Genomic DNA, 21,056 nt, shown 5'->3' on the forward strand with positions numbered 1-21,056 from the left:
CACTTGGGCCATCCTCCACTGCACTCCTGGGCCACAGCAGAGAGCTAGCCAGGGTGAGGGGCAATCGGGACAGAACCCGGTGCCTCGACCGGGACTAGAACCCAGTGTGCTGGCACCACAAGGCGGAGGATTTAGCCTATTGAGCCATGGCGCCAGCCAGTCTGTATCTTTTCACTGCAGAGTTGAGACCATTAATGTTCAGTGTGACTATTAATAAGTAGTAACTTTGCCCTGCCGTTTTCCCAAAGACATTTTCTAGTATATGCTTTGAGCTTCTCGTGGTCTTTTACTGGGAGTTTTTCTTCCTTTACCTTCTTTCATATCGGTGACTGTGTTTCTGTGTTTCTGTGTGTAACACATCTTTAAGCATTTTTTTGCAGGGCTGGACGAGTGGCGACAAATTCTTTCAATTTCTGTTTGCTGTGAAAGGTCTTTATTTCACCTTCATTCACAAATGAGAGCTTTGCAGGATATAATATTCTGGGCTGGCAGTTTTTCTCTCTTAGTCCCTGGGCTGTATTGCGCCATTCCCTTCTAGCCAGTAGGGTTTCTGATGAGAAGTCAACTGTGAGTCTAATTGGAGATCCTCTGAGAGTAATCTGACATTTCTCTCTTGCACATTTTAGGATCTTTTCTTTATGTTTCACTGTGGTGAGTTTGATTACAACGTGTCGTGGTGAGGATCTCTTTTGGTCATGTTAATTAGGGGTTCTATGAGCTTCTTGTACTAGGATGTCTCTGTCCTTCACCAAACCCGGGAAGTTCTCTGCTGGTACCTCACTAAAAAGGCCTTCTAATCCTTTCTCCCTCTCCATGCCTTCAGGAACTCCTAGAACCCGAATGTTGGGTTTTTTAATAGTATCCTGTGGATTCCCAACAATATTTTTTAGATTTCTAGTTTCCTCTTCTTTTCTTTGGTTTGACTGTATACTTTCCTGTGCTCTGTCTTCTAAGTCTGATATTCTCTCTTCTGCTTCACCCATTCTGTTTTTAAGGCTCTCTAATGTGTTTGTCATTTGATCTGTTGAATTCTTCATTTCATTATGATTTCTCGTCACTATCACCGTATCATGTTCTACTAGTTGTTTCGTTTCATTTTGATTCCTCCTTCATATTTCATTTTCACGAGAGAGATTTTCTATCCTGTCCAGTAAGGATTACTGTAGGTCAAGAATTTGTTTTTGAGAACTTCTTAATGTTCTTATCAACTTTTTGAGATCCGCTTCTTGCATCTCCTCTATCTCTTCATCTTCATAATCTTGAACTGGGGTGTCTTGTTCATTTGGGGGCGTCATAGTGTCTTCCTTGTTCTTGTTACTTCGGTTTCTGCATTTCTTTGGCATTGTGGAGATATTCTTTGGTTTCTTCGCTGTGATGTTTTTTTTTTTCTCGTTATACTATGACTCTAGATTACGTGGACTGTCTGCTTTCGATGGATCCTTAGAGGCTTGTGATGGGTGTGGCCAGAGAGCTCCGTGTGGTTCTTCAGAGTTAAGGGTGTGCCAAAGGTGACTCACCCAGGTTGTTCTCTCTCTCTCTCTCCCCCTCTCTCTCTTTTTCCCTCTCCCTCTTTTTAACTCAGAAGGGAAGTAATTCTGCACAGCTGAGCGGAATTGAGGGTAGTCAATGTATGAAATCTGGCCCCTGTGGGTATAATATTCGTCTGCTCTGCCCCAAGGACCACACAAAGGGTCTATGCAGTCCTCAGTATGGTCTCAAATTTCTCTGCAGTCTCCCACGGGGTTGCCAAGGTTACCGAGTTTGTGTTCTCTGTGAGTTCTCTCCCACACCCTCAGATTTTCACAGTCTCATTTCATTAGTGCTACACCTTCACTAGGTCCTAACTTCCTGCTATTTCTCCCCACCAGAGTCAGGTTTTTCTGCTTGGCTGATGGCTGGTGCTGCATTACGTATGTCCAAAATGGTGCCTGCTCTTTGTCTTGCTTGCCTTTGTAAGCTGAGTGGAGAGAGAGGCTCATGTCCGTGCCGGTCCCTTTTATTTATTTATTTTTTCTCTCCTCCAGTCAGCCTGGTGAACTTTCCCCAGCAGGGCTTCAAGCCTCATTCCCTCTAGGCTCTTTCTGCCGTTTCCCCGCCAATGTCTCGGGCTACTGAGGTTTTGCCTCACTTCCCCTTCCAGCGCTGGTGCATAGACTCTGCGGCTGGGCTCCCGAGCCATGGGCGTCCTTGCTTTCCCCGTAGGTCCTCCGTGTCACATCCACTAGATCCGGAAGAGTTTCCTCTGCAATTTTTTCCCCGAGCTTTTCCCTGAAACTACAGTAATTGCACTTTTATTAAACTATCTTTTCCCGGACTGTCAGTGCACGCCCTCACTATTCTGCCATCTTGGTTCCACTGAGAATTTCTTCAGGGAAACTTCTAAAACCTAATGTGAAATGGATGAGGCAAAGATTGGAAATGAGATGAAACAAGATCCATTTATAGAAAAAATTGAAGAACTATAAACACAGAATTACAGATAATGTTGGGAGATTTATCATGCTTCAACTTTTTCAACACAATAAATAATTAAATTAATGTTGCATGTGAGTTACATGACCAACTAATAACTTTGAATTAGTAACTGAAAATGACAACTTATCCTGGGACACTGAAAATTTTAATTTGGTGGGAATGTAAGGAAAGAGATTTAGCATTGTAGAATGTAGGATTGTCACCTACAGAGAATGTCTGAGGTGTTAATCTTTTCAGAGTATTAAATGTCTTAAAATGCTAGAGAAATTCAAGAATTTTCAATAATAAATTCATGTTTTTGATGACGTGTCCTAATTAAATGTCTTACAAGTAAGCTTTATGAGGCACATGGTCATTTCAGAAGAAAATGTTTGGTTTGCAAAAAATGACTTATGGGATACTAGTTATGTTACTGGAGTTGGAGTACAAGTGAATTTATAAAATTAGCATTTACGTTAAAATTTATGTGATATTATAGATAATATTTGTGATCTTTTTAGTCTTTGGATGGAAAAACTATTAAAGTAGAACAAGCCAACAAACCATCTTTTGAAAGTGTTGGGACACGAAGACCACAACCTCCTAGAAACAGAGGTCCTATAAGAAATATGAAAAATGGAAAGGGAACGAGTGGAGGAACAAGACACTTGGATAAAGTTTTAAAATATAAGGATACAACCATGGGACTGAAAAGCAGTAAGTTTGAATCTATAGAACATCTATTTTCTTTTTGACCAAAATTATTTATAAATTACTAAATGGTATAGAAATCTAAGAAAGATTAAATAGTGACTGAAATATTATTTTAATATTGTGATTATTTTCAGAAAAGCTTTATAAATTTCATACTAAGTTCAGTTTATTGTAAGTGCTAATTGATTCCAAATTTTCTGGCAGAACTTATGTCTGTTGATCAAATAGACATATAGTTTTATACATTGGGATCAAGAACATTACAGTTTTCTACTTTGGGATCAACAACTCCACGTAAAAATTAATTCAGCAGGTTTTGTTTTATTAGGTATACGTATGTAACCGTCTATGTAAATATAATAACACATGGTCATTTTTATCGAGGGAATTGTGTGTTGGTCTGTTGTGAGGAAATTTGCATCCAGGACTGTAGTTCTCAGAGTGATTTTAACTCTGGAAAAGTGAAAACACTTTCATTAATTTTAGAGGCTGAATCATTGAAAATGGTACTTAAGCTATTTTCAGAGTTGCCTTATTTTCACAGTCAAGGGAGGGTCGTGAACATTTTAAAAATTACCCATGTGTTAAAAAAATCTGTATTATCAGGTTTTATTGTTTTACTTATTTATTATTGCTCTTCAAAAAGAAAGGATTTAATAACCAGCTTTGAATAGAGATTCCAAAATGGCAGAACTGGGAGGGAGCTTGTTGCTCTAGGATAGGGGAGGGTCGTAAAAATAAAAGTGGAGAGAGTGCAATCTCAGGGAACAGCTCGGGCGAAAACTGCAATGGAAATACCGTGCAGTGGATCTATATGGGGGTTATAGACCTGAAGCAGGAAAATGGACACAACACAGGACACCAACAGCCAAGAGCCTCAGCACCATCTTTTGGAGAGTGAGGTGTGACTAGACTGCAGTATCCCGAGCTACTAGCAATAAAGTTGTGGGGAGAGTCTGTGTGAGTCTGGCTTAGAGCCCTTTGGGGAACAGTATACCTGCCAACCTGACTACCCAACAAAAGTACCTTGCAACTAACAGAGAGGGGAGACACCATTTTGAGATGTAGGTAACGGCTGCACCAGCTTGTGTTCACATGTCCACCAACCAGCCCAGAGGAGACATCTGAGTCTGGCTAGAAGGATTGATGTGGACTGGGTGCTCCAGTCTCCCAGCATGTCACAAGTTCTGGGGCTCTGGCAGCCTGGGCAGAACACTGATAGGCAGCTGGCTGTGGGAGCGTCCTCGCCTTGCTATGGATGGGATGGACTAACAAAGCAGAGTGGATCCAATGACTGGGAGCCTTGTGTGCTGGGGCAGTGGAAACAGCGTGTCTGTATGGGAGGGTGTAGGGTGTGGCTGAGTTTCTGGGCTGTGGCTGTATGTGGCTCCATATGCTTAGGGCTCCCTGATTGCCGTTGATGGGTCATTCCTGTGGGATCTGTGCTCAATATGAGGACTGTGCTCAATATGAGGTCATTTGGATCTTGTGGCAGCATGGATGACTATTGTGCCCACTGGGCCTAGTGCCTGGGTCTTGGAATAGAGGAGCTGAGTATGAGACTATGCCAACAGAGCTGATTAAACCTCCCCTCTGATTAAAGAAAAAGATTTGGCATGCCCAATATGGATGTCATTTTGGATGCTCCCTTTACCCTGGAGCACTGAACAGAGCTTTCTGGCCACACCCAGCATACTCTCCTGGGCATGCACTGAAAAAGCACACAGAGGCATAGTCCAAAGATAAAAGCCATCAGAAGGAGAAAAAAACTCAACAAGTATTTCCACAAATGCCTGAACATAAATGCAGCAATTCGAGAAGCAAGAATTAGGAAGACAACATGATACCCCAAGGAAACGCTAGCACTTCAGTACTAGAATGAAGATGAAGAGATTAAATGCCAGAAATGGAATTTAAAAGTCAAAGGATTACTCAGATGTAATCAGAAGCAAATCCAAGAATTATATAAATCCATATATGATGTGAATGAAAATTTTCTCATGAAACAGAGATATTAAAGAAAAATCAAAGTGAAATATTAGGAAAGAAGAATTCAATAAGGCATTCAAAATGGCATTAACAATAGGCTCTTAAAAATTTTATATCAGACCAAAAGGAGAAATTAGAAAAATTAAAAAGTGTTGGAGATTTATGGGATGCTCTGAAATAGCCCAACATACAAGTCTTTGGAGTTTTGGAAGGCATGAAAAGAGAATGAATTAGAAGGCATTTTTAAGCCGGTGCCATGGCTTAACAGGCTAATCCTCTGCCTTGCGGCGCTGGCACACCGGGTTCTAGTCCCGGTCAGGGCACCGGATTCTGTCCCGGTTGCCCCTCTTCCAGGCCAGCTCTCTGCTGTGGCCAGGGAGTGCAGTGGAGGATGGCCCAAGTGCTTGGGCCCTGCACCCCATGGGAGACCAGGATAAGAACCTGGCTCCTGCCATCGGATCAGCGCAGTGCGCCGGCCGCAGCGCGCCAACCGCAGCGACCATTGGAGGGTGAACCAACGGCAAAAGGAAGACCTTTCTCTCTGTCTCTCTCTCTTACTGTCCACTCTGCCTGTCAAAAAAAAAAAAAAGAAGGCATTTTTAGTGAAATAATTACAGAAAACTTCCCAAATTAGGAGAAAGAAATGTCCAGGTAAAGGGAGCACATAGACTCCTACTAGAAATAATCAGAAAGATCTTCAGCATGCCATGTTGTAGTGAACTTTCCAAGTGAAACATAAAGAAAAGACTCTAAAATTTACAAGAGAGAAACACCATATTAGTTTGATGATCTCCAATCAAACTCACAAAACTCACAGCTGACTTATCAGAAAACCTTCAGTCCAGGAGAGCATGGCAAGATATAATCAAGTCTTAAGAGAAAAAAAAAAACCTGTCAACCTAGAGTACTGTACCCTGAAAAGGTCTTACTTATGAGTGAAGGCGAAATAAAGACTTCCATAACAGAAAGTGGAAAAAAATTGTCACCACCTGCCCAGCCTTAAAAAAACATGCTTGGAGATTTGCTGCACTCAGAAACACAGAAACATGGTCACCACTGTGAAAGAATGTGAAGGCAAAATATTTCCCAGTTAAAGCCCAAAGGAAATCCAAGTTAAACAGTAGGAATCTGCAAAATGGAGGACAAAATTGATACTTACCAATAGGTAACACTGAATTTAAAAGGCCTCAAGTCTCCAGTTAAAAGATATAAGCTGCTGCTGAGGTATAACAGGCAAAGGTGCTACCTGCAGTGCCAGCATTCTATATGGGCACTAGTTCAAGTCCTGGTTGCTCCACTTCCAAGCCAACTGTCTGCTATAGCCTGGAAAAGCAGTAGAAGACTGTCCAAGCCTTTCGGCCCCTGCACCTACTTGGGAGACCCAGAAGAAGCTCCTGGCTCTTGGCTTTGGATCGGCACAGCCTTGCCTGTTGCAGCCATTTGGGATGGATCAGCAGATGGAAGACCTCTCTGTCTGTCTCTCTCTCTGCCTGTACCTCTCTATAACTCTTTCAAATACTAAATAAAATATTTGCTTGGACCGGCTGAATGGTTAAAAAATAACATTCATCTGTTTGCTGCCTCCAAAGAAGACATCACACCAACAAAGATACAACAGACTGAAAGAAAGGAAAAGATACTTCATGCTAACAGAAATCAAAAAAGAGCTGGTGTAGCCATCCTAGTATCAGACAAAGTAGGCTTTGACATAAAAGAGAGACAAAGAAGGGCACTATGAAATGACTGATGGATCAATTCAACAGGAGATGTGTCTATAACAAGTGTAATATGCACCCAACTGTAGGGTAAATGGATTTTCCAAGGAAATATTAATGGATTTAGAGGCATAGACTGTAATACAGTAGTAATGGGGGACTTCAGTACCCCATTTTCAGCAAAGGATAGAGAAATCAGACAGAAAAATCAGGAACGAAATAGTAGAGTTTGATGACACTACAAACCAAATGGACCTAATGGATATCTTCAGAACTTCTCATCCTACAATTGCAGAATACAGATTCTCACCAGTACAAGGAAATTTCTCTAGGACAGATCATATTCTAGGCCATAAAGCAAGTCTCAGCAAATTAAAAAAAAATTGAAGTCTTACCATGCATCTTCTCTGACCAAAACGGAATCAAGCTGGAAGTCAACAACTTGAGAATTTCCAGACCACATGCAAAAATATGGAGACTGAACAACATGTTCATGAATGAACATTTGGTCACTGAAGAAATCAAAAGAGAAATCAAAAAAATTTCTGGAAACAAAAGACAACAGTATAACATATCAAAAATTATGGGATATAGCTAAAGTGGTGTTAAGAGGAGGAAAGTTTGTAGCAATTGGTGCCTACATCATGAAAGTGGAAAGGCACCAATAAATGAGCTATCAGTGCATCTCAAGGACCTAGAAAAACAACAGCAAACCAAATCCAAAATTATGAGAGAAGAAATAAGAAATTTTAAAAATAGAAACCAAAACCTACAAAAGATAGCAAATAAAGATCTGTTTTACTGAAAACATAAAAATTGATACACCATTGGCCCACCAGAAAGAGAAGACCCAAATCAATAAAATTAGAAAAGAAAAAGGAAATATAACAGATTACCACAGAAATAAAAACATTAATCAGGAATCACTACAAAGAGCTTCATGCCAACAAATTGGGAAACCTAGAAAGTTGGAGTCCTGCACCAGCCAGTCTAGGGATTCCCAAAGGTGTGGTAGAATCAGCACAGGAAGAAATGAGAGACAAATGAAATGGACAGCAAGGCTGATGGCATGGCTCCGGCACTTGAGCACCAGACTTTATTTTTATATCATAAGTCACATAATGATTTTCCTTACAATAACAAGTCTGTTATCCATTCTCATGTAGTAACAATTTCTTTGATTTTCAAGGGCATATTCAGAGCATGGGTTAATATCATAGACAGGTGCAAGATAATGGGCTGAGCATGTGAGCCAAGGCCTCAAGTGCTGTCAAGTTATGTAGAAATTGGCTACACAAGCTAGAATATTACCTTCCAAATCTAATCTTTACTGAAGTAGTAGTGTTCAAAGCAGGCCCCTTTTAAAATGTATCCCTTCTTTCACAGTTCTTCCCGTAACTCTTTATTTATTGTACTTATCTAAAGGTTCACTTAGAGCTATTCCTCAGTTTTGACATCCTAACCATATTTGTATTTGTAGCACATATTGAATTAAAGCTTTAATAACATTTATCTTCATTTTAGTGGGAAGTAGACACCAGGAGCCTATTGCCTTTTAATTCTTTTCCACAAACAACTCAACCTTGCATAAAGCATCAACCGCTTCTCCTATACCAACATTCTTCTTGATTAAAATTTTACAAAGCAATGGACATTTTGGGGATTATGAGACCAAGCGCTCTTCCCTAAAATTAGAAATACAGCTATCATTTGCAGGACCACCAGGAAGTCCCAGCTTCTTATATGGAGTGCAATTCCCAACAAACCTAAAACCACCAAGAAGACCTTAGCTGTTGTTCTCATGCCTTGCTGAGACAGACCTTCTGCTGTGACCTTGTCAGCTAGCCGAAAGTGCCTAGGTCTCACCACTAGAAGAAATGTATAGATTCCTGGACATGCACAACCTGACAAAATTGATTCATGAAGATGTAGAAAACCTAAACAGACCACTAACAAAGACAAAAATCCAATCAATAATAAATACCCTCCCAACAAAGAAAAGCTCAGAATAGGTTGGCGTCACTGCTGAATTCTACCAAACATTTAAAGTGGAACTAACTACAATTCTTTTCAAACTATACAAAACAATTGAAAGGGAGCAAATCCTCCCAAACATGAAGCCTACATCATTTTAATTCCAGTAGCTGCAGCAGATAAAGATAGCTGCATACCACTTTCCCTGATGAACACATATACAGAAATGCTCAACAAAATAATAGCCAGTTGAATGCAGCAACACATCATAAATATCATTCATGCAGACCAAGTGGGATTTATCCCCAGAATGCATGGATGGTTCCACATTCACAAATCAATTAACATGATACGACACATTAACAAACTTAGAACAAAAAAAACTCTCAGTAGATCTAGAGAAAGCACCTTAAGCAAGTTGTTTATAGAGGGAACACTCCTCTATGCAAGCAAGGCAATTTATGACAAACCCTGGGCCAGCGGATTTATTGAATGGGGGAAAGTTGGAAGCAACACTGAGATCTGGAACCAGACAAGGGCACCCACTCTCTCTATTGCTGTTCAACATAGGCCTAGAAGTTTTAGCCAGAACTATTAGGAAGGAAAAATGAATGAAAGAGATACAAATTGGGAATGAGGAAGTCAAATTATCCTTATTTACAGACATGATTCAATAAATAAGGAATTCAAAAGACTGCACTCAGAGACTATTGAAAGGCAAAAAACTATTTGGTAAAGTAGCAGGACATACAATTAAATAGCCTTTGTGTACACAGATGATGCCATGGCTGAGAAAGAACTTCTCAGATCAAAACCATTCACAATGGATTCACAATAAATTAAACACCTTGGAATAAGTTTAAACAAGGACATCAAAGATACCTACAATGAAAATTACAAAATATTAAAGAAAGAAATAGAAAAGGACACAAAAAGTGGAAACTCTCATGTTCATGGATTGGAAGAATGAACATCATTAAAATATCCATACTACCAAAGCCATTTACAGATTCAGTGTATCCCTGTTAGTGTTTTCAGCCACGACCAAGAATGACAACCAAGACCACACTGAGCCTCAGTAAGTTCATTAGGGCAAAGAACTGCCAGGAGCAGCATCAGAGGGAGAGGAGATTGGAGTTCATGTGCAGAGCTGGAGTTTTATAGGGAACTTGTGTCAAGGGATTTCAGAGATAGGTGGGAGGAGAGTTGAAGTGGCCAAACAAAGCAGGGTGGGAGAGGATACTAGATTCCATGAGATGGTGTTCCTGACACAAGGAGTCATCAGGGCTGCCTCATTTATAGCTGTGGCAGTAATAGGGACCTGGAAGCACAGGATCTCTGACTTGTAACTGGGAGCAGTTGCGGGAATGGTGAAGCACAGAAAGTCTCTCAGGCCTGATTTGTAGCTAGGACAGATTATGAGAATGGTGAAGCTCTCTAGGAGTATGTCAGCACTGTTTTTATTTTCTTGATGCCAGGAAAGAGTATGGGAGATATCTTGGCCCTGTGTGGATTTAGGACTCTCACAATCCCAGTCAAGGTGACAAGGGCATTCTTTTCAGACACAGAAAAAAAAAAGATGCTGAATTCATTTGGAAACACAAGAAATCTCAAAAAACCAAAGCTGGAGGTATCATATTCCCAGATTTCAAAACATAATAAAGAGCATTTATAATCACAACAGCCTAGTACTGGCATAAAAACAGATGAATAAAACAATTGAATAGAGTAGAAACTCCAGAAGCCAATTCACACATCTACAACCGATTTATCTTTGACAGAGGAGCTAAAATCTATCCCTGGAGTGAGAACAATGTCTTACACAATTGATGTTGGGAAAACTGGATCTCCACATGCTGAAGTATGAAGTCAGACCCCTACCTTACACCTTACACAAAAATACCCTCAAAATGGTTCAAAGACCTCAATCTATGACATAGTACTATGAAAGAACTAGATAACCTTGGGGAAACCCTGAAAGACCCTGGGATGGGCGAAGTTTTCTTGGCAATGACCCCATAAGCACAGAAATACAAAGACAAATTGATAAATGGAATTACTCAAATTGGGAAGCTTCTGCACTGCAAAAGAAACATCCAGCAAAGTGAAGAGGCAACTGACAGAATGGGAGAAGATATTTACAAACTGTGCAGCTGGTAAAGGATTAATATCCAGAATATATAGAGAAATCAATAAAATAAAACAGTCTAGTTATGAAATGGGCAAAGAACTTGAATGTACACCTTTCAATAGAGAAAATCCAGGGGTCAGCACTGTGTGTTAACAGGTAAAGCATCCTGCAGTGCTGGAATCCTATACGGGTGCTGGTTCAAGACCCACTTCTGATCCAGCTCTCTGCTATGGCCTGGGATAGCAGTAGAAGATGGTCGGTCCAAATCCTTGGGCCCCCTTAGGGGACCCAGTGGAATCACCTGGATCCTGACTTTGGATTGCCAAAGCTCTGGATATTGGGGCCATTTAGGGGTGAATCAGCAGCTGGGAGATCTCTGTGTCTCTATGCCTATGCTTCTCTGTAACTCTCTCTGCCTTTCAAATAAATAAATCTTGAAAGAAGAAGAAATCCAAATAGCCAACACACAGAAGAAAAAGTGCTCAGGATCACTGGCCATTAGCAAAATGCAAATCAAAACCACAATGGTGCTTCAACTCACCCGTTACAAAGGCTTTCATTCAAAATCAACAAATAACAAACGTTGATTTAAGGATGTGGGGGAAAAAAGTTGCCCTAATCTACTACTGGTGGGAATATAAAACTGTACAGCCACAGTGGAATCCTCAGAAATCTGAATATAGAACTACCATCTGAATATAGACTTGGCAATTACCCTCTTGGGAATTTACCCAATGGATATGAAATCAGCATATGAAACAGTGATCCATACCCCCATGTTCAATGCAGGTCAGTTCACAGTAGCTAAGATAATGGCATCAAGCCAGATGTCTGTCAACTGAAGACCGGAAAAAGAATTAATGGTTCATGTACACTGTAGAATACTACACAGTGGTAAAATAAAAATGAAATCCTGTTGTTTGCAACAAAATGGATGCAACTGGAAACCATTATACTTAGTAAAATAAGCCAGTCCCAAAAAGATAAGTACCTTATGTTCTCCCTGATCTGTGGTAACTAATAGAATACCTAAAAGTAATATATAGAGGTGAAATTGACACTCTCAGTTGCAATGACTTTCAATAGCTCTTGTCTTCACTGTTAAGGAACAGTTTTTTTCATACTATTTGTTAACCTTATGTGAATAAAGTTAACTGAAAATAGATCTTAGTAAAAAATAAGAGTGGGAATAGGAGAAGGAAGAGGAGGAAGAGCAGGAGTATAGGTGTGAGAGCAGTTTGGTTTGCAGTCATTATGTTCCTATATTTGTATGTATGAAATGCATGAAGTTTGTGTACCTTACATTTAAAAAATGTTATTTTACACTTAAAAGGAATATATTCATTATAAACCAAAAAAAAAAAACAACAACCAGCATTTATAATCAGATGTATGAAAGACTGAAGATGTTTCATGTGAAATTTCAGTTCCATAGTTTGGGATTTTTTTTCTCTAAGTAAATTGATCTTGAAAATCAACTTCATCACCTTACAGGAGACTATGCATTTATTTATTTGATAATAGTAGGGAATTGGAATATATTTAAGAGTGATTCCAGTTAGATAAAGTTTTTACATTTTAATGTTCATTTCTTTAAAACTTAGCAAAGTCCAAATTGATTGATTGTAGGAGTGTTTCATAAATTAACTGTAAGAATTGTAAATTAATTGTGAGAATTGTATAATGTTGTATTATTATAAAAGCCAAATTTTTTCTGACACATCATCTTTTGATTTTGTGAATGACCTGGGTTTCTGTTTGGATGTTTTGGTTATATGCTGATCTATTTTGAAAACACGTCCTTTATACCAGGCAAAAGATCAATTATTTTCTTCCTAATATACCAAAACACCTTCACTTTAACTGGATTTTGTTGGTAAGACTTTGCCCTCTTCTTTCACTCTCTTATTCTCTCCCAATCTTTTCCACACCACTATAAAATGCTACTTGAACTTTTTTTCTAGAATTTTCAAGCTAATCCACTATAAGCAGACTTTATCCTATAAATACTAAATTTGGACAGTCAAATAATTCTCAAGACTATGATACTATTTAGTAGGCATTTTAAGCAACAAATTTGGCCATTAGAATGTTGATAGTGCTTAATAAAAAGATTTTTTGCTTAAATGCAGATGATGGAGGCTACACTTATAATGTCAACATGAGTTCTTCTAGGGGACCCTTTCCAGTTAAAAGAGGTCCATCTTCAAGAAGTGGAGGTCCTCCTCCTAAAAGATCTGCTCCTTCTGTTCCAGCAAGAAGCAATAGTGCAGTGAGAGGACGAGGTAAATATTATGCAACAACAAGTTTTCTTTCCTTAGAACTAAAGTTGTTTTCTTATGAATGGAAATGAGTTAAATTGGATTAATGTTTAAGCCTAAGAAGCAACATAGAAATAGTAAATCTGCCTATATACTTGCCTATGTATTTCTGCATCTTACTAGATAAATTTGGAAATTCAGGATGAAGAAATAAATTCAGTTACCCATAACAGATGTAATAGGTAATTAATGACCATAGTAGTAAAACCATTCCTTCAGTAGTTCATTACAGAATCTATTACATTTTAGTAAAAGTCCCCTCCAACATTCTTTGATTATAAGGCTGCTTTTCCTCAAGATTTTCTTGAAAATTATATCCTGTGAGCATTGTCTCACATGTTTAACTTTGGGTTGTATATTTTAGCAGCTGGTTTTATGTTCTTGAAGTAATTATAAAATAACTGAAACTTGGCAATCATAACATTGTTAGTGCTAAGATCACAGAACTATTTCTGTTCAAGGCATCCTTTTTTGGTTGTGAGACTAGTAATAAACACAGAAAAAACATGAAAGATAATTTGTTTCTTATGGCAAGGAAATACAGAGAAATCAATAGAAGACATTTTATATAACATTTACGTAATAGTTAAGGAAGGAGTCAGTTCATGTCACTTGCATAGTTGTGAAATGTGTGGAAGATCTAATAGCACAGGAAAGATTTAACTTTAATGTAATGGTCACTGGGGGACTAATGAAGTGATCTGAAGCGAACTAAAAGCAGGAAAGCACACACACACAAAAAGGTGTGAGAACAAATAAAACAGATAATGTTTAGGAGATTTAAAATAAGGTCCTGGATTCCAAAGCGGAAGTAAGAACATTTATTAGTAAAGAGGCTTAACAACGTAATATCTTATTTCATGTAAAGAGAGAAGTATAATCTCTAGTTCTGCTTTTGAACTTTGGTACAGTGGGTTCTTGATGCTGCCATTATCCAGTTTACCTTGAATACAGATATCAGTGAACACAGATATCTGCATCTTCAGAATACATAAGGAGCAAACCTATTTCGATTAGAGGATTAGCCAGTGAGTGCTTAAAACATGAAACGCTGATCTCTAGGAATTAAGGAATAAGAATTAACACAAGACAAGATTTGAGAGAATTGCTTGCTTTAAAAGGTACAGTTTTCCTCAAGTGAGTATTCCATTACATTACTAAAATGCAAGGGTAAGCTAGTTCATTAGCAGTAAAATAAAACTAGCCACTTGGTAATAATTTAGGAAATAAAAACATTTAGCTTGTAATAATTGTTCAGCTAAAAGGTAGCAGAGTTTGTGTATGTAAGATGGATTGAATAGCAAGATGGCTTTCTTAGCTAAGAAATAATAAATAAAAAATGAACTCTGTGAAGTAAATAGTTTGAATGTTTACATTTTTGTAATTAATATTCATTAGTAGGGAGCTCTTATTTACCCTAACAGTTAAGATGCAAATGAAGATAGTGTCCCACATTGTACTACTTAAGTTCATTTTTCAGTTCAGGTCCCACCCTCCTGTTAATGCAGACTGCGGAAGGTAGTGCTGACTGATAAGTAATGGAGTTCCTGCCAAACAGTAGGGAACCTGGATTCAGATCTCTCGTTCAACTTCCTCTGTGGCTTTTGTGGGGCATTTGGAGAGGGGGATGAGAGTTTGTTCTTTTGCTTCAAAATTGTTTGTTTTAAATTTAAAAACAAGCATTTAAAACATATTTCATATGTAAAGGAATAAATGAAGATGCAAAAATGTTTTTTTATAAAGGCTCATGCTCTTTTATTTATTTATTTATTTATTTATTTATTTATTTATTTTACAGGCAGAGTGGACAGTGAGAGAGAGAGAGAGAGAGAGAGAGAGAAAAGGTCTTCCTTTTGCCGTTGGTTCACCCTCCAATGGCCGTCGCGGTAGGCACGCTGCGGCCGGCGCACCGCGCTGATCCGATGGCAGGAGCCAGGTGCTTCTCCTGGTCTCCCATGGGGTGCAGGGCCCAAGCACTTGGGCCATCCTCCACTGCACTCCCTGGCCACAGCAGAGAGCTGGCCTGGAAGAGGGGGCAACCGGGACAGGATCGGTGCCCCGACCGGGACTAGAACCCCGGTGTGCTGGCGCCGCAAGGCAGAGGATTAGCCTAGTGAGCCGCGGCGCCGGCTGCAAAAATGTTTTTTAAAGATTTTATTTACTTACTGGAGAGGTAGAGTTACAGACAGTGGGAGGGAAAGACAGAGAGGAAGGTTTTCCTTCTGTTGGTTCACTCCCCAAATGGCTGAATTGGCCAGAGCTGCACCGATCTGAAGCCAGCAGCAGGAGCTTCTTCCAGGTCTCCCATGCAGGTGCAGGGGCCCAAAGGAACTGGGCCATCTTCTCCTTCTTTCCCAGGCCATAGCAGAGAACTAAATTGGGAGAGAAGCAGCCAGGACTAGAACTGGTGTCCATATGGCTTGCCAGCACTGCAGGTGGAGGATTAGGATACTGATCTATAGCACTGGCCCTGGATTTTAATATAATTTATTGGAAAGGCAGAGTAGCAAATTACCATCTGGTGGTTCACTTCCCAACGGGCTGCAACAGTAAGGGCTGGGCCAGAAAGTATTCAGGAACAGGAAACTCCATCCTGATCTCTCACAGTAGTTGACAAGGTACTAAGTACAGGCCACCCTCTGCTTTCTCTCTAGATGCGTTAGCAAGAAACTGATTAAGAAACAGAGTAACCAGGAATTGAGCTGGTTTTCTTGATATGGGAAGCAGACCTTGCAGGTGGTAGATCAATGTGCTGTGAGACAATGTTGGCCCCCAGAAAGTCTTTTCTAAAGAAGTTTTTAACCACTAAAATTGGTGTTTCATTTGTTGATTGTTTATGAGAATCATTGGTCCTGAAGGCATAGTAAGATATGTAAAACTATGAGAAATTTTCTTGAGTTACATACTTTCAGCCATTCAGGGTAGGGCAGGGCAGGGGGGAGACATTAGAAATATGCAAAGGCAGGGGCTGGTGCTGTAGCGTAGCAGGTAAAGCCGCTGCCTACAGTGCTGGCATCCCATGTGGTGCTGCTTCGAGACCCGACTGCTTCACTTCCAATCCAGCTCTCTACTATGGCTTGGGAAAGCAGTAGAGGATGGCCCAAGTCCTTGGGCCCCTGCACCCACATGGGAGACCTGGAAGAAGCTCCTGGCTCCTGGCTTCGGATCAGCGCAGCTTCGGCCATTGCGGCCAGTTGGGAAATGAACCAGCAGATGGAAGACCTCTCTCTCTCTCTCTCTCTCTCTCTCTCTCTCTCTCTCTCTCTGCCTCTCCTTTTCTCTCTGTGTAACTCTGACTTTCAAATGATAAATAAATCTTTTAAAAATATGCAAAGGCAGAGAGAATATAAAGTATATAACATAAAATATAACAAAGTCTTGTTAGGAGAATGAATGGGAAAGTGAGGATTAACTGATAACAGAACTTTATTTTGAAAGACTCTAAAGGAAAAAGAAAGAAGTATGTTAAGGATAATTTAGGTTCTTTAAACATTGAGGTGGCTACAGAAAAAAAGTGAAATTTTTGAAAATGAGGCAGTTATGTAAAACAAAATAAGAAATAGTTCCAAAGTTTACAGTAGCCTGACTTCAGATTTTTCCACTCTAGCATAATGTGAAAGAAATATGTACTTCAAAGTTTGAATTGTGGTATTTTCTTGGCTGTGATAGGTGATCTTTTACTCTTCTCTGATACTGAGTAGTGAAAGTTCCCAGTAAACCTTGTGATCTCATATTTCTTTCATTTTTTTAAATTCTTTTTAAAATTTTTGACAGGCAGAGTGTGGACAGTGAGAGAGAGAGAGACAGAGAGAAAGGTCTTCCTTTTTGCTGTTGGTTCACCCTCCAATGGCCGCTGCGGCCGGCGCATCGCGCTGATCCGAAGGCAGGAGCCAGGTGCTTCTCCTGGTCTCCCATGCGGGTGCAGGACCCAAGGACCTGGGCCATCCTCCACTGCACTTTCTGGCCACAGCAGAGAGCTGGCCTGGAAGAGGGGCAACTGGGACAGAATCCGGCGCCCCGACCGGGACAGGAACCCGGTGTGCCGGTGCCACTAGACGGAGGATTAGCCTGTTGAGCCATGACGCCGGCCAATGATCTTATATTTCTATAGAAGTATGTTGTGTTAGCAACTGGAGATATAATATATTAAATTCATAATTAATCTAAGGAGGATTTTGACTTAGAACTAAATTATGAGAAGCATCTGTATTTACAAAAATATTTTGTTGCATTAAGTGCCAATACTGGTATGTAAAAACAAATGAGTTAAACAGCAAGAAGACTGGAGTATACTGAGGCTTTAAAAAAAAACAGGTTGAAAGGATAGTGACAGATTTGTTTCAACTAGTCTTTACACTAAATTGTAATTACTTCGTTTAATTTTGTGTTTGAAATTTGAATAGTAGAAAGAACAGGAATAATGGACCGGTATGATAAACAATTATAAGCAGTAAGAGTGAAGACAAGTTTTTAACAATAAATTGATGTAATGAGAAGGGATAGATAACTGAAACAATGACACATGTAAGGGAAGGATAGTCAAGTGCAAGAGGAACAGAAGGAGACAATCGATGAAGGAAACTCTGTAAGTAATCTTATTTTTGAGGTTTTGTCTACATAAGGTAACATTATTGTAAACTTTCTGTATAGAGAGGGAAGGTAACAAGACAAAATGTGAATAACAGTTCAGTGGTAAACAGAAAAGCATTGATGGAGTCTTGGAATAATTTTTGACTTCTGTAAAGAGGAAAAAATGTTCTTTGAGGTGCTAAATGTTATGATGTTTCTTGAAACTAAAGGTCCTGAATCACGTGGGAGAGAGAATTATGGAGATCTACCGCGTAGAAAGCCAGTGTCTTCACGGAGAGATTATTATGTGTCACCAAGAGGTGGTGGTTATGCTGCAAAAGATAGGTAAAGGAAATCAGTTTTTAATTTTAAAATTAACAGTTTGATATTATATAAGAGCCACTTCCATTTAGTCCTCAAAATATTGCCTTACACCAGAGAAAATCATTACCAATTAAACAGTACATCCCAGTGTTCCCCCTCCTCTCAACCCCTGACAAATAGCAGGTTTATTCTATCTGTATGATCTATAGAGGATAGTTCATGTGATCTTTTGTGTCTTCTTTTCCTTAGCATGTTTTTAAGATTCGCTGACATTATAGCGTGTATTTGGTACTTATGTTATTTTATTTCTTTTATTTATTCGAAAGAGTTACAGACAGGTAGAAACAGAGATCTCTCATTCACTGTTTCAATCCCCAAATGTCTGGAACAGCCAGAGCTGAGCTGGTCCACAGCCAGGAACAAAAAGCTTATTCTCAGTCTCCCTCTTGGATGCAGGGGCCCAAGGACTTGGATCATCTTCTACTGCTTTACCAGGCTATAGCAGAGAGCTGGATCAGAAATGGAGCAGCCTGGACTCAAAGCAGTGCTAACATATGGGATGCCAGCACTGCAGGCGGTGGTTTTACCTTCTGTGCCACAGCCTCACCCTGTTTAAGTTCTTTTCTAACATAATATTCCTAGAATCATTCAAATTATATTTGAGTATCTGTTTTCAGTTAATTTGGATATATACATAAATAACTGCAATTATTAGGGAAGTAATAAATAGGTTTAATTTTGATGAGTCAGTAAATTACAACATAGCAGTTGCACCAGTTTATTTTATATTAACCAATACTCTAGGATTCCAGTGTCTTTATATCCTCTCTTTTTTCCATTTTTCAAAGATTTTATTTATTTATTTGAAAGATAGAGTTACAGACAGTGAGAGGGAGAGACAGAGAGAGAAAGGTCTTCCTTCTGTTGGTTCACTCCCCAGATGGCTGCAGCAGCCGGAGCTGGGCTGATCCGAAGCCAGGAGCCAGGTGTTTCCTGCCAGTCTCCTGTGCAGGTGCAGGGGCCCAAGGATGCTCTATCCCAGGCCATAACAGAGAGCTGGATTGGAAGAGGGGCAACAGGGACTAGAACCAGCACGCATATGGGATGCTGGTGCCACTGGTGGAGGAACAACTCACTGTGCCGCAGAGCTGGCCCCTTTTTCATTTTTTTAGTATAGACTTTGTAGTAGATAGGAAACATGTCTTTATTTGGTCATCATTTTCATTTTCCTAATGAATTACGGAGTTGTGTCATGTACTTTTAGCCCATTTGTATGTAGTATTTGAAGGAATATCTGTTCAATAACTTCGCTGATTTTTTGTGTGTGTTTAAGAGATAGTGTTTTTGTATTTTGTACTTTAGAAATTAGTATTTTAAAATCCACTGCTTTTAAGTTACAGAGATTATCCAGGCTCCCAAGATGCCAAGGATTATGGTCCTCCATCTAGAGACGTTGTGTGCCATGATTATGGCCATTCTAGTTCTCGGGATGAACATTTCTCTAGAGGATATAGGTACCTTGAAAATTCTGTGCTTATCAATCACATTACTGAAATTGGTAATTTTTAAATTAATTAAATCTTTCCTAAATCTAGTGACCGTGGTGGCTATGGTCGCAATAGAGATTATTCTGAACATCCAGGTAGAGGCTTTTATAGAGATGCATTTGACAATTATGGTAAGTGTCCAATTTTGATTTGTGTATTATAGATTTAGCTAAACCAGCCACATGGTGAATATAATTTTACTCACAAAATGTAAATTGTCTATTATGGTCTCTTGACTAGGTTGAGAATATTGAGCCAAATAGTTTGCTTTTAATGAAAGTTAATCTTTCCTCCCATTGGGAAGTTTAATCTTTACATTTTAAAATCATGAGTGTGACAATGTTATGTATAGGAACTGCATGAAACATTAAAATTCGCTCTGTTTTCAGAGGAAGTAAATATTTGTTACTTTCAACTTAAGACCCCTGCCTATTACAGCTTAATTGATGTCATTAGAGGCAGATAAAAGCATGTTTTCTCAATTGTTTAATAACCAGTATCATGGTATAATGATACCCAAAAAGTGTTTAAGTTTTGCTTTCTGATCATTGAACTGCAGGGAATTCCCGTGGCATACCACCTGCACGAGGGCCTCCACTGACTTACAGTGGAAACAGTCGTTACGAAGATTATAACAGTACACGAGATGGATATGGTGGAAATCGGGAAAGTTACTCAAGCAGTCGAAGTGACATGTATCCAACTGGTCGTGCACGCGGTAGCAGACAGGAACGAGGGTTCCCACCTTCTCTGGACAGGGTGTACGACGTTCCTCATGGATCATCTGGTAGTTCAAGTTGTGGGGCTTCTAGAGGCAGTCACGGGGGAGGCCAATCTGAAAGAGGAGGACGAAGAAGATACTAAAACAAAAATTACACTTGTTTGCCAAACTTCCTTTGCAGATAGAAAATTTAAATGCTACTTTTCTTGTGTTATAAGTACTAGCTATTAAAAGAAATACCTTGGTTTTGGAGGAGGAGGCAGATATTAACTTCTCTTCCATGACATTTTCCTTTTACAATATATAGATAGATTTGTTTAAAGAAATGTCAGTGTTGCTGTTGAGAAATAAACGTTTCTTCTTGAGAGTGTTTGTACTGTTAAGAGTTCTTAGAATAAAAGTTTGCACAAAACACTATGTCCTGTTGCATTTTTCTTTGTTGCTTGTACGTCACTACGCCAGCCCTTAAACTACCTTTATATTATAAAGAAATAAGTATTTGAAAGAGAGTGAGCTGGCGCCGTGGCTCAATAGGCTAATCCTCCGCCTGCGGCACCGGCACCCCAGTTCTAGTCCCGGTCAGGGTGCTGGATTCTG

At 39.5% G+C, this 21,056-nt stretch overlaps 1 protein-coding gene across 1 annotated transcript; it reads left to right on the forward strand.

Moving 5' to 3' along the window:
* Nucleotides 1–2,177: 2,177 nt before the first annotated feature.
* LOC133753978 (RNA-binding motif protein, X chromosome-like) lies at nt 2,178–20,602 on the forward strand. Its single transcript, XM_062184617.1, has 7 exons — nt 2,178–2,198; nt 2,976–3,171; nt 13,110–13,262; nt 18,098–18,212; nt 19,586–19,705; nt 19,787–19,869; nt 20,298–20,602. Exons 1-7 carry the CDS (start codon nt 2,178–2,180, stop codon nt 20,600–20,602), a joined length of 993 nt encoding a protein of 330 aa, XP_062040601.1.
* The last annotated feature ends 454 nt before the right edge of the window (nt 20,603–21,056 follow it).

The sequence above is a fragment of the Lepus europaeus genome, chromosome Y (assembly GCF_033115175.1).
Source record: "Lepus europaeus isolate LE1 chromosome Y, mLepTim1.pri, whole genome shotgun sequence".
Lineage (NCBI taxonomy): Eukaryota > Metazoa > Chordata > Mammalia > Lagomorpha > Leporidae > Lepus > Lepus europaeus.

Bases quoted from the DNA above. Each gene is read 5' to 3' on its own strand.
- LOC133753978 (XM_062184617.1), top strand. From the start codon at position 2,178: ATGGGCGTCCTTGCTTTCCCC. The intron at 18,213-19,585 runs GTAAAGGAAATC...ACTGCTTTTAAG, and splicing joins GGTTATGCTGCAAAAGATAG to TTACAGAGATTATCCAGGCT. The intron at 19,706-19,786 runs GTACCTTGAAAA...TCCTAAATCTAG, and splicing joins CATTTCTCTAGAGGATATAG to TGACCGTGGTGGCTATGGTC.